The sequence below is a fragment of the Eurosta solidaginis genome, chromosome 3 (assembly GCF_040869045.1).
Source record: "Eurosta solidaginis isolate ZX-2024a chromosome 3, ASM4086904v1, whole genome shotgun sequence".
In the NCBI taxonomy this organism is placed as follows: Eukaryota; Metazoa; Arthropoda; class Insecta; order Diptera; family Tephritidae; genus Eurosta; species Eurosta solidaginis.
This window is the reverse complement of record NC_090321.1, coordinates 241,670,071-241,685,028: the sequence shown is the minus strand read 5'-3', so window position 1 is coordinate 241,685,028 and position 14,958 is coordinate 241,670,071. Positions and strand designations below refer to the sequence as shown.

Genomic DNA, 14,958 nt, shown 5'->3' with positions numbered 1-14,958 from the left:
TTTATATTGTCCATCCCCTATTCCATTTATCTCCGTCCCAATCCCACTTCCAATCACATTTCCACTTTTAATCCCATTCCCGTCCCCGCTCCCACACTGACTTCCATTCCTGTTCTCATCACCATTCCCACTCTCATCAATCTCACAATCCTAATCCCTATCCCACTCCAACTCGTATTACCACTCGCCATTCCCATTCCTCATCCCACTACCACTCCCAAAGAGAATATATATCATTGCCAATTCATACAAGTGGTGAATGTTTGAAAAAAATAGTTTTTCAAACATTTTTGTAGGCGAATGGTACATTGCATTATTTACGTATTTTAAAATGTTTGCTTAACTGGGTGCTCTTTAAAGAGCTAAATGCTTCTTCATTCATTCACAACCAACTCGCACAGATCTGGCATCACTTATAGCCATTGCATTCGTGACTATTGTGACTGCATACATGTCAAATAGTGATGGACGAAACAGCGATCAGTGAAAATAGATATGGCGATTTTTGAATCATGGCAATTTTTTTATAGATAAAGCGATCGCTTTAATTTATTTTTAACAAGGGCATCTATACAGAAGATATGAAGGGCGATAAAGCGATTGTGAGCTGTCAGTAAAAATAGATATGGCGATTTTTGAGTCGGGGCTATTTTTTACAGCTATAGCGATCGCTTTAATTTATTTTTAATAAGCGAATCTGCAATTTGTATACTTGGATATAAAAAATGAATGTTTAAGTTTGTTTACCGGAGTAGATTGAATGTTATACATTAATTTAATTTAGTATACAGAATATAAGAACCAAAATTGGAATAAAAAGAAAAATATATATACCTTTTATTGTAAACTGATGTAGTGTGAAATTCTAATTTTCTGAGATATTATGATGATGATATTATGTTCAGTCTCGTATTACACTCAGCGAGATGAAACTAGCTGAAATAGATGTCTATGCATCTTTGTTATATAAATTTTACTAATTGAAAATGCTTTGATTTTTAAATGTAAGATGAATCAATAAGAAAAAATCTGTATATGTGAGACCATAAAAACAGGATTTATTACTATTATTTTTATATTACACCGATGTATTCAGAATACTCCGTATGAATTTATTATGAAATTTGTATTTGCCTGCATAATGTTTTTATAGTAAAGTGAATTAATATTTAATAAAAAATGCAGAGTAAAAATATAACAAATTCTTCAAATTATTATAAAAATATTATTTGATAGAAAATTAGCCACTCACTTCAGTGCCCTAGAAATTATCCGGAGAACTCAACCATATAATATGACAAAACTTGAATTGCATTCTCCCAAAAAAACCTAAAGTTTGCTTTAATCTGCTTACAATAAGACGAGTGATATAGATTTCTATAATTGTTTTATTTAAAAACGCAAATTTTATAAAACTTCTAACGGCTACTGCCTAGAAGTATTAACTCAGGAATTACACAGACAACAAATCTTAGACCAAGTCCAAAAACCCAGATCTATTTGGCGTCATTTGTAATTAAAAACAAAAAAATTCAGTCATTTAATCTCTTTTATACACTTCATGAAATATTTATATGAACGGGGACTTTTGCAAATATCACCGCGCTTTGCATGCGTTTCTTTATGGACTCATAAAATTGCCACATTTCACTGCTTTTTTTACTATAAGTTCCTTTCATCTTTCACTTGGTATTAAAACGGATTTTAATAAATTAATACAAGCAAATTTTCGCAGCCAACCAGATCAAACGTCATTTATAAAACTATCAATTCATAATAACGCCGCCTAAGAGAGCAAACTAGCTACAAGTCAACACAACCGAGTGAAGAAATATAGCTTCATGAAGAAATATCGCTTTTGGCAAAACGCTGCTAAAATGTCAATCACTGATATATTTGGTGAGCTAGTAGCGATGATCGCTATATCATTATCGGTCATTGCATCGCCGCTATCCCTATTACATTCCAACCTAATAAAACCGCACTGCGTTTTTTTAGCGCACGCAAACAACTGGCGTTTGTTGCCCTAACCTAAATAAGCATGCGTTGCGACAACGTAAAGCATGTATGCAAACGTCAAATCGAAATGTCTCGCAGAACAAAAATTGGAAATCGAGTTAAGTTTTCACGCAGCAAATTCAATTTGGGTTGCTCTCATACAAGTTCTATGCGCATGAGACATATTCGACAGAAAGTGACTTGCGTGCGTTTATATTAGGTTGGCATGTTAGTATCAGAATGTCATTCTGAAGGAAAATCGCCAATTGATATATATAGCTATTGCTATTAGCGATTTTTCATTCACGGCGATGCAATCACCAATAGCGAAATATCGTTCCATCACTAATGTCAAGTATTAGCGACGTTGTCGGGTGCTGTTCGTTCGAGTTAATATCTCTTTATAATGTATAATATTGTTTTTTGTGTAAAAACCTAATTCCATTGTAGAAAAACGTTTTGCATATTTGTTTTTGTTTCACTTGCCAAGGTAAAATTGGAAACGAAAATTAAAAATCTATAACAAAACATCAGGGGCGTTTGAAAAAAGTGGTCGATGCATCTATCAAGCGTTAAGAACAGCAAGCGAACGCCAGCGGAAAAGAAAATTTGTGAACTGAAAAATTAACTTGCTGAAAAACATAAAAAAAGCGGCGTGATATCCGAGTGCCTGTTTATTTATAAAGCATTGTCTTCAGTGATAAAACGAAATACTAATGAATGTGTAACTTCAACAAATGCCGAACAAACTTCAACATGATCGAATCATCGAATTCCTTTCATATCCTTTGTGAAATTTTTGTTCAACGTTTTTGTGTTAATCTCGTTTTGACTACAGGGTGACTCGTGTATAATAGTTTCACTGTAAATCGTTATAAACTTAGGGGCATACTATGTATATCGCACTGTGTCGTATTTTCTCGTGTGAACAAAAATTGAAATGATTAAATGCATTCACGGTAATTCTTTACGACAGCATGATACTGCTAATACGCGTCAAAAAATGGCTTGAATTTTATATAATTCAAACCTATTATATTTATATTATCAACCCTTTGTTGATTAGTAGGGGTAGAGGGGGTCGTAAAAATCACCAAAATGGAATCCACAGCTCTAGGAAACTCTTAGTTTATGAAATATAAGCTTTTTAATTTCCAAATTTAGTAAAATTTCAACTTAAGTTCTGCACTTAAAATTCGGGTCGCACATGTCGATAGCGGTATCAAAAGACGCGTATTTACGTCAAGATTCAGAATCCGAAAGCAGAAACTATATTTTTTTATCTCGTTTAAAAGTTATTCGCGAAAACCCGTCGATACTCTTGTCGTTTTTTTTCGTTGTTGCAATTAAACAAACGAAAACATATGAAGGTGGTGAATAGTGTTGCCAGCTCCGCAACAATATCTTTTTATCTTGGTAGAACATTATAAGGTGGTGGCACGTCGACATAAATGCAAACAAACATACCCTATCAATGTATTTTGATTTTGTAAAACTCTTTGACAGGTTTGTTTGGAGGTGAGTCTTTATGTTAGTTTTCTTGTTGCCGGTGTCTGATCGGTTAAGGTAAATTTTTTTAAAGGTTTTCTACGCAGAATTACTGTGCATGGCGTAGCCGGTGTTGGATCGGCTAAGGGTTTTTTTTTAAGTGCGGCCGAAGGCCGCCTACGCAGAAGGGCATACTATACGGAAGGACATCACCGTGGCGGTAGCCACGGTTATACCACACACTTGGCCGAAGGCCGCCTATGCAGAAAGGTGTTCTACGCAGAATTACTGTGCATGGGCCCAAAAAAAGCTTTTTCAAATTTTTGGTAAATAAAGACTAGAAAAGTTAAAGATATATATACATCAGATGAAAGGTATTTTTAAAAGTTATTTTTCGATTTTTTAATTTTTGAAATCCATCCACTAGTTTCAGAGATATTTTGATTTTAAAAATTCATAATTTCGCCTTTTGACATGGAATTACCCCGAAACCTTTCATTTTCACCAAAAAAGAAATATACCGCTGGAATCAGCATAAAAATCTATAAAGTCCGATTTTTTATTTATTTTTTTTGACAAATGTATCTATTCTGCACTTAAGCCCCTTTTTCTAAATTCTTATCATAAATATTTTAATATTTACTTAAAAATCTCGCGTTTCGGTAAATTAAATACTTTAATTTCAAATTATTCAGAGAATTACAAAAACAAAATACATTGATAGTGTATGTTTGTTTCCATTTATGTCGACGTGCCACCACCTTATAATGTTCTACCAAGATAAAAAGATATTGTTGCGGAGCTGGCAACACTATTCACCACCTTCATATGTTTTCGTTGTTTAATTGCAACAACGAAAAAAGCGACAATAGTATCGACGGGTTTTCCGCGAATAACTTTTAAACGAGATAAAAAATATATTTTCTGCTTTCGGATTCTGAATCTTGACGCAACTACGCGTCTTTTGATACCGCTATCAACATGTGCGACCCGAATTTTAAGTGCAGGACTTAAGTTGAAATTTTACTAAATTTGGAAATTAAAAAGCTTATATTTCATAACTAAGAGTTTCCTAGAGATGCGGATGATAATTTTGTAATTTTTAGGACCCCCTCCACCCCTCGAAAAAAAAATTGGAAAATCGTGGCACCTTATTCAAAATATTCCCCCAGAAAATATCGAGAGAGGTGTGGAAAGACGCGTATTAATCTCGAGAACAATAATCCGAAGGCGGAAAAGAAAAATTTTATCTCTGTCTGGAGATATTTGCAGTTGAAGTTGGCGCTTTTCATGTGGTTGTTGTAATTTTGTACCCACAAAAATTGTGAACATACGTGTTTTGTGCGGATATACATAGTTTTGGTATCCAAACCGGTGATGGACCCACCCAGGGTAATTTTCATAAGCGCGGCCGAAGGCCGCCAACGCAGAAAGGTTTTCTACGCAAAAATACTATGTATACCACCCCGGTTTCGGAGGTACCCAATGGTCTTTTTCGGTTTATCGTTAATATCTTTTGAACGAAGTAAAATTTTTATTTTCGGCCTTTGGATTATTAATACTGATGTCACGACGCGTCGTTTGACCCCTCTATCGATATTTTTGGACGCGTATTAGCAGTGTCATGCTGTCGTGTTGTTGTTGTTGTAGCGATTAGGTTACTCCCCGAAGGCTTTGGGGAGTGTTATCGATGTGATGGTCCTTTGTCGGATACAGATCCGTTACGCTCCGGTAACACAACACCATTAAGGTGCTGGCCCGACCATCTCGGGAACTATTTATATGGCCACATTGAACCTTCAGGCCTCCCTCCCCACCCCCCCCCCCCCCCCCCCCCCCCCCCAGTTCCATGAAGAGCTATAAAAAAATAAGAAATAAGGCAAGAGGCGATAACCTCCGAAGAAATTAAAGGCCGAGCTTTTCTTCAATTTGAGTCGTGCTCCTTTTTAATTCTTCCTACAAACTGGCGGAACAGGACTTACCTGTTTACGCCGCCTTTGAACGACAGATAACTGATATTTATTTACATCTAGTTTCCATATAACGAGATTAACTTCATTTTCGTACTTAACTTCTAATCTTATGTAACTATATTTTCGGTTGAGTACCTTAAAATTGTGTTATACTCTATAAAGTGCACCCTGTTTTTGAATCACAATGTAGAAAACTGTCAAAAGTCATTCACAGCCATGGCGCAACGATGCAAGGTGGCAGCATGGAACAGCTGATTATACCCTTTTTTTATTTGATTTGATACATCAACTTCCGGTGTCGTACGATTTTGACATTTCTCCATCGAATTTACAAAAACAAAGTACATGGAATTTTTATTTATGTTTGTAGGTCTGTCACCATGCTGCCACCTTGTATCAATCCGCTATGTTCACAGAAAACTGATTTTACTTTTGCTTCACTCTGATGTTCGTCTGATTGTTTTTTTCCACTGACATTCCCTTTCCATTGATTTGAAAACAGGAAAATTCAGAAAAATTTCAACTAGTCAACACGTACGCTGGCGCCCATTGTAAATTTTACCAAGTAGCGCAACTAACAGCTGATCGGTGAAAATTCGCACATTCACACGCACAGTTCTCGACTCAGTTTCAAAACAAAACTTTAGATTATTTAATTCAAATTTTAAAGTGAGATAATCCTTACAAATTTATGTATACAGAATATATATGGCGTTTTTGTTGTTATTAATACAATAGTTTTATTTTTATTAAAGCTTTTATCATTTTTTTTTTTAACTTTGAAAAATCTCCGAACACCATTCCTTCATTATATGACATTCGACTGCCTAGTCCACTGCCTTCCACTCTATTCGCAACATAACCTCGAATTAAGCTGCCAAACTATATAGTAAACAATGCTGGCGCCGTTGCTGCTTTTTGCATGCGATTAATTTTTCATATATGCAAAGTAAATTTTGTTAATTAAATCTATCTATAAAAATGTAAATGTTTAAATATTGTGTATGTGCAACAAAATAGTCACGGTTTCTGATTTCATCAAATAATTGTGAGTTTTTTGTGTTTAATTGTTTTTTCACTGAAGAGTGTGTGTGGATACCATTTGCCATTTTGCTAATCAAAAACAAAATCAACGCACAAAAGTCAAGCATGTATAAACACATGATATATGTACATTAAATTAAAACAAAATAAAAGTTTGAAAATGCAGAATTCATTTTTATAGCAGCTGCATTTATGTATCATAAATGTGTTATAGAGAAAATCGAAGAAATGATTATTCAAGTGAATAGTGAGTGTATGCAGCTAAACCACATAAAATCGCTCAAAAAATTTGTTAAAAAGGCGTAAAGTGAAAAAAAAAAACATTACAATACAACCAACAAGCAACCAACACCCAAATTTACCAGCTCCAGACAACGCAACATTGCAACTATATTTACAGACGTATGCATGTACAACGATATAACCATTATAACGCAACACATTGCAGCGGACAAAGGCTGTACAAGCATTTCATTCGATTACAGACATTGTTTGATAAACAAACCCGTCTCAAGCACCAATCAATTAAACCCAACCAAGCAACAGACCACTAAGCTGATATTATATTCAGCCAAACATACCGAAATTCATAAGTGACGCAGCGCTACAATAAAGCGTAGAGCAACAGCATTCCTTTGGTTTATCAACGCTTTAAGAAAATAACAAAATTTTTGTTTCAATATGGGCAATTGCTTAAGTTCCGAGAAACCGGACATTCCCAAAACACACATTGAAAGCGTACCAAATGTACCCAATGTGGATGGTGTTGGCAGTCAGCCGGTGGATCAAATACGTGGTATTGTACAACAACAGGAGCAAATACGTCAAGTACCACAAATACCTGAAAATGAGATATCCAATGCAAATGCCAAAATATTTGTTGCACTTTATGATTATGACGCACGCACAGATGAGGATTTAAGCTTCCGAAAAGGTGAACATTTGGAAATACTTAATGATACGCAGGTGAGCTAAATTTTCGTTAACTGTTAAATACATATTTTTAAGATTTATTGTATATTTTCTTTTAGCAAGTATAGTTATTCACTCAGGACATTGTAAAGTTTGAACTTAGGAAATATACCTTCCCACATGTCTATGCACTTTATACATGTAAGCATGCTGTAGACACTTGTGTGCTATGCGTCATCATAGCATACATATTTTTATGACTCAATGTCATAGAGAAAGTTCAACTAAGAACAAGGATGTAAGCAGACAATTGCCATTTCTCCTACACACTTTATGTTGCATATATTCAGATGTTTTCCTTATTGTAGGTGCACTGTGTTGTACTCAAAAATGTTCCTGTTGTGCCCTGAAAATTGACTTGTATAGAAAGTCTTATTGCCTACAAATATGCTACATCGTTTTTCCGACCTTAGATATTAATTATCTTATCGCATTAATAATGTAAAGCTGGTTTCTAGGGCACATACTTGCACAGATAAAAATAAATACCAGGTGAAACACATTGTAGTAAAATTTATTTTCAAAATTGTGTTCTCGAGATGGGCCAAAGATAATATATGGTAATATGCTTGTACTTCTAACTAAAAAAGAACTTAAGGATGGAAAGTATTGCCGAATTAACAGTAACCTCGCTGGCATTCTTAGTCTCATTTTGTTTTCACTGCTCCCCTTCGTTTCCGAATAAACGACTTCCCTCACAGTTTAAGTTTATAACTGGGAACGCGATGTTGCTGTCAAGACATAAACGCGACAATTACCTTTTGATGACATCAATTATTTTATCTTCTTCCGGTTGATTCGCGTTTTCAGCTTTTTTGTCGGAATATAAAAGCAGGACACTTCGCAAATTGCTAAGGCCAATTTTTAATTTATATACCACCATAGGGCATCAGTCAGATGATATTGTAACGTACCTGATTGTAAGATATAAACGGGTTCTCTTCCTTCTTCTCTCCAATATACCGCGGCCGTATGCGAAGGGTCCTATAAGCAGCTTCCATCTTTTCCACAGCAACGCGACATTCCTCATCGTACCAGTTGTTTTTGCGAGCTCACTGGAAGCATATGGTGATGAGAGGAAATCGCAGGGCACGAGCATAAAATGTGCGCTTCCCAAGGCAGTCGGTTCTATGTACCGGAGCGACTCGGGATTTTTCCCGACCAAGGACTGTCATTTCAGTGTGACCCCATTTAATTTGTTTCGTCCCTCCCACAAATTGTCATCCTCCCAGCAGCTCCTTGCAGCAGGACTGCTACATATTCTCTTACTCCGGGAAGGTATCGAACCCAATCCGGGTCCGTCCCCTGACCCCGGTCCTGAGAAATGGTTTTGCTGCATTTGCCAGAAAAGAATCTTTTTAGGACGGTCATACTCTGTGCAAGGGATGGTTGCATCGGACAAGGTTGTTCTGGGCTTGATCCCAAAACCCGACGTCCACGTAACTTTTATAAATCTTTTGTGGCTCCTTGCTGCTCACGCCCAAGGGCGTCCCGTAGTCTACGCCTAAGCGCCCCTCCACTACCTTCCAGCAGCCTCACTGCTCAGCAAGCCACAACAAGTACCCGCTGCTGCTCGCGCCCCACGGCGCCAACAACTCAAACAGCTGATACCACTCATAACTACTACCTTCGTAGTAGAGCTGGTAGCAATGCTGAGCATCAGCCCCTGCCCCGTCTTCTTCTCCCCTCCTCTTTTCTGGCATTAATCATGCAGGTCAGGGAAACAGACTCTTAGTCCCTTCCTCCGTTTGCACCGTCTGCCAGTTCAGAATATATAGGTTTGCGACATCCGCTCAATGCAGCTCCTGCCTTGGGTGGTGCCACTTTCCTAGATGTTCTGGTCTCCGCGACGGCAACCCCTCGACGGGTTTCATCGCGCCATGTTGCCAGGTCGCAAACCCAAATCATCCGGGTACCCCAATGCTTACCCAAGGGCGCCCAGTCCCAAGGCCACAACAGCAATTGCGTCCAGGCCTTCCACAACCTAGGCGTAGTCATCCGCCACTTACTCCCAGAGTGGCGACGTCTCCCCCTATGCACTTCAGAACTCTGCAGTTAAACTGTAATGGACTAACTGGGAAGATCACGGAGATAGTCGATTTCATGAAGCGGCACAAAATCCGCATTGCTGCGATTCAAGATACTAAACTCACAGCAAGATCTGCACTGCAAACCTGTTCTGGGTATAATGTCCACAGAAAAGATCGCTTGAGCGGATATGGAGGCGGCCTCGCGTTTATCATACACCACTCTGTGCAATATCATATATTTGATCCTGGCATCGACCGCAGGGACAATGTCTTAGAACGTCAAGGCCTATCTGTCCGGTCAGGCGATGCAAATCTAGAAATCATCAACATCTACATCCCTCCTGTCACCTGTTGCCCCAGTAGATACCGCCCTAAAATCGAGGCCTTACTCACTGGCAACAATCGCATTATCTTAGGCGATTTCATCGTTACCGAAAAACGCACTTTCATAAACTTCAATAAAGGAAAGTGGGAAGAATATAAATCTGCAACAGACAGCAGCTTTGCTGCCCTCCCTATCCCGACTGATGCCCGCCAAGGGGAGCGTGCCTTCCGTAAGGTCATTGAATCCGCCTCGGCACATTTCACTCCCGCCGGGAGAATTCCTGAAATCCGGCCCACTTCCCGGCGGAGGCCGCGAGCTTAGCGAGGGAACGCTTGATCCAGGCGACCCCCAAATAAGGGATATAAACCAACGCATCAGATTGCTTGTGGACGAACACAAGCGGGCGAAATGGGAAGAGCACCTAAGAGGTTGTAACCTCTCTACCGGTGTAGGTAAACCTTGGGTCCACCGTAAAGTCCCTATCGAATTCGACTAAGCACAAAGACAAAGTTTCCATCGCCTTTGGCGATAAGGTGCTGTCGGATGCGGAAAAATGCGCGAGCGCTTTCTGCCGACAATATATAATGCATCCTACGGTCGACAACGATAGACGGAGAGCCAATAGACACGCACTTAAACACAAATTCAGCGCGTCACCAATCACCATCACCGCTAGAGAGGTTGAGGACGCCATTGGTCGCGCTAAACCATCCAAAGCAGTGGGCCCAGACGGCATAGCCATGCCGATGCTTAAAAACCTAGGGAAAGAGGGTTTCAAATATTTAGCGCATGTCTTCAACCTGTCTCTCTCCACCTTTGCCATACCCGAGAAATGGAAAATGGCCAAGGTGGTCCCGCTACTAAAGCCTGGGAAACCAGCTAACGTAGGTGAGTCATATCGTCCGATATCTCTCCTATCGCCAGTGGCAAAGACGCTTGAAACCATTTTGCTCCCTTATTTCCAAGCACATTTGCAGCTAGCCCTCATCAGCATGGCTTCAGAAAACTCTATAGCACTACCTCCGCGCTAAATGTCATTAGCACCCAGATAAATTGCGGTTTGAATCAATACCCCCACAATAGAACAGTACTCGTAGCGCTAGACCTATCAAAAGCCTTTGATACGGTCAACCATGGCTCATTACTGCAAGACCTGGAAGGGTCTACCCTTCCCCCATGTCTTAAAAGGTGGACCGCAAATTATCTGGGTGGTCGGCAGGCATCGGTACAATTCAGAAACGAAACATCAAAACCAAGGAGAATTAAACAAGGGGTGCCACAGGGTGGTGTCCTATCCCCACTTTTGTTTAATTTCTACATATCTAAGCTACCTTCACCACCGGAAGGAGTCACAATCGTTTCCTACGCCGATGACTGCACAATAATGGCCACAGGCCCAGGCCCAGAGATCGATGAGCTATGCAATAAAATAAACGGCTATCTCCCTGATCTCTCCAGTTTTTTCGCCTCGCGAAACCTGGCATTGTCACCGACTAAATCTTCCGCGACCTTATTTACAACATGGACGCCCCAAATGTCGACCATATTGAACATCCACGTCGATGGCACTACGCTACCGACTGTCCTACACCCCAAAATCTTGGGTGTGACGTTTGATCAGGATCTACATTTTGGTGCGCACGCAACCGCAATTGTTCCGAGAATTCAGAGCCGTAATAAAATCCTCAAATCCCTTGCTGGCAGTACCTGGGGAAAAGATAAAGAAACGCTCATGACCACATACAAAGCAATTAGCCAGCCGATTACGTGCTACGCGTCACCCATATGGTCGCCAAGCCTAAAAACTACCCACTGGAAGAAACTAAAGGCCTGCCAAAATACTGCTCTCAGAATCGCCACGGGCTGTCTTCTTATGTCCCCAGAACACCATCTGCATAATGAGGCGAGAATACTCCCCATCAGGGAGAGAAATGAGATGCTGAGCAAACAGTTTCTGTTGAATACCCAGAAACCTGGGCATCCCAACAGACATCTGATTGACGAACCAGCACCGCCTAGGGGCCTAAGGAGTCATCTCCGTAAGCATTTTGAGGAAATACGGCACCTGAGAACCCAGCCGTATGAAGCGAAAAAACACAAGCAGGTCCTTGGTGAACTCCATAGACAGGCGTCGGACCTTTATGTCGGGAATTGCCCGGTGAATCCAGTACTTGAAGAAAAATATTCAGAACTCGCGGAAGAGGAACGCATGCTCCCCAGGGAAACGCGTGTCACTCTTGCTCAACTTCGTTCTGGATACTGTAACAGGTTAAACTCTTACCTATCCAGAATCAACCCCGACATACAAAATGTATGCCCCGCTTGCAATGTGTCCCCACATGACACCAACCATCTCTTTAATTGTAATGTGGAACCAACGCCTCTAACACCCCTTTCCTTATGGTCCACCCCTGTTGAAACGGCAAGTTTCCTTGGACTCCCGTTAGAGGATATTGATGACAATTTGTGATCGGTCGCGGCTATTAGGTGGGGCGAGCATTGCTACAGCAACAACAGCATAAAATGTGTTCTATCGGTTCCTCCTCCAATTCGCGCTTCCTATATTTGCTATCACTGACCAAGCCTGATTGAAAGCATGAGTCTACAATCCTATCTTTTTAATGACTGAAGTAACTTAGTCTAAGGTTGCAAGACATGCACATGATCTTCGACACTTTACAGTCCGGCACTTGGGTCCTCGCCTTTCCCACTTGGCCGATCATGGGCAACTCTCACTTTCGCGGAATTTAATTGGGATTTCTATGGAGCAACCTTTAAGGGATGCGCCCTTTTTCGCTAGTTCATCCGATTTTTCATTCCCATCTATATATTTATGCCATGGGACGCTTGAATGTATGCTTATCCCTATCCCGATTCTTTTCAGGGATTACTTACACTCTAACACACTTTTAAATGTTGATGCGGCTGCAGCTTAAGTGGTTTTCTTCCAGTGTTTCTACAGCTTTAGTTACGGCTACTACTTCCGCCGGAAAACGCTACAGTGATCTGCCAGCACTGTTAACACAACAACGACAGATACATCCGCCTTAGGAATGTCACCCTAAAAGTAGTTTCAAAAATATTCAGCAAGTGTTTAAGCTACTTACTACAAAAACAACCCCACCACCAGCTGATACCTGCCTGAACTTGACCTAAAACACAAACTTCTGAAACTCAACTCAGTACAAGACATGCTCTCCTCTGTGTTTGCATCACAAGCAATACTACACAATGCCATTCAAAAACACGAAACTTACAATTAAGTATTGGGAGCAAAAATTTATAAGTTTATGTACATTTGTAAATTAATAAATTGTAAGCTAACGGTTTGGTGAAAAGTACTTTGAACCATAAAACCACGATGCAAGCAAAATGCAGTTTCACGACAGCCGTTTTTAAAGTTGTAAAGTTAGTTGCAGGTATTTTAGGTAAATAACTGAGAATAATTTTCTGTCTTCATGCCTGACTGACTTTTGTTGGGTTGGGTGAACTGGGCGGCATTGATATCTATTATGTATGCCTGAGTTAAAAAAAATACAAGTAGCCGTTAGGCGTGGTGGGTATAAGGCCTTAGTATCGTTTGAATATAAAATGTATACATTAAAATTTGATACATATGTAACAACTACTTATCAAAAAGGTATGCATATGTATATTAGGGTGGTCCTTTAACGTCAAATGAAATTTTTTTTAAATCTCACACCTTAAAACGGCAATAACTACCACGGTCAAAAGCTTTTGATACGGTCAACCATGGCACGTTACTGCAAGATCTGGAAGGGTCTACCCTTCCCCCAAGTCTTAAAAGGTGGACCGCAAATTATCTGGGTGGGCGCCAGGCATCTGAGCAATTTTGAAACGAAACATCTAAACCAAGGAGAGTTAAACAAGGGGTGCCACAGGGTGGTGTCCTATCCCCACTTTTGTTTAACTTCTACATATCAAAGCTGAGTTAAATCACGTGAACTGGACCCCCCATTTACCACTTGATCACAGAAATAAAGTCCATGTATTTTTTTCATAAGTAGGTACCATGAAAAATTGAACCCCAAATATTTTTAAAAAATTTTAATTTTAAGGGTACTTTTTTTTTTGAAAGAAAATTTTTGGTACTTTTTGTTCAAAAATTAATTATAAATCAACCGTGAAAGATAAATTGATGAAACTTTGAGGGTTCATTTTGAAACGTTCATATTTTATGAAAATATTTTTATCTTAAAAAAATTTTGTTATTATCACATTTTTAATTAACTTTGAAATTTTTAAAAGAAAATTTAACTGACTTCGCGGCCTCAGAATTGATATTCTTTTTATGAGTTACATGCGATATTTATTTAATATTAATATTCCAAAAGAAAATTTTGATGATCGCTATTAGTTTAAACAATATGAATTTTTTTATCACAGCACCTCGCATGCTAGAACTAAAAATTGGTTTAGTTTGTATCCTCGCGACGATTGCAACACAGTCTGTTGTTGTTGTTGTTGTTGTAGCGATTAGGTTACTCCCCGAAGGCTTTGGGGAGTGTTATCGATGTGATGGTCCTTTGTCGGATACAGATCCGATACGCTCCGGTAACACAGCACCATTAAGGTGCTGGCCCGACCATCTCGGGAACGATTTATATGGCCACATTAAACCTTCAGGCCATCCCTCCCTCCCCACACCCAAGTTCCATGAGGAGCTTGGGGTCGCCAGAGCCTCGTCTGTTAGTGAAACGGGATTCGCCGCTCGAAGGTGAGGTTGACAATTGGGTTGGAGAAGCTATATATTGCGCTACACAACCCCTTGAATCCCAACAACACACACAGTCTGCAACACAGTCTGTCACGTTTGCGCGTGGCGCCTGACGCCCACGACGCTGACGATTGAGATATCCGGCGAACTGTGACAGCTTCCTACCATACGTGTGGGGGCGTCTCCGTTTGTTGTGCAGAACGTCGTTTCTTCTATTTGATCCGCCAACAAGTCCGCCTGCAAGTTTGAATTCCCTAGATCGTGATGGGCATTAAAGTCGCCTAAGATAATACCGATTGTTGCCAGTGAGTAAGGCGCTAATATTAGGGCGGTATCCACTGGGGCAACAGGTGGCAGGAGGGATGTAGATGTTGATGATTTCTAGGTTTG

The 14,958-nt window shown here is 39.8% G+C and overlaps 1 protein-coding gene across 6 annotated transcripts in view; it reads left to right on the top strand.

The window, feature by feature from the left end:
• The first annotated feature begins 2,350 nt into the window (after window positions 1–2,350).
• Src42A (Tyrosine-protein kinase Src42A) overlaps window positions 2,351–14,958 on the top strand; it is a 261,953-nt gene continuing 249,345 nt past the window's right edge. The window contains exons 1-2 of one of the 6 annotated variants that reach the window (XM_067775732.1): window positions 2,351–2,488; window positions 6,544–7,469. In XM_067775732.1, the coding sequence (XP_067631833.1) occupies window positions 7,185–7,469 (285 nt within the window). In that variant the 5' untranslated portion in view covers window positions 2,351–2,488; window positions 6,544–7,184. Of the gene's footprint in view, window positions 2,838–6,363; window positions 7,470–14,958 lie in introns of those variants that run through there. The other 5 variants (XM_067775733.1, XM_067775736.1, XM_067775734.1 and 2 more) reach the window with 5 other exon arrangements.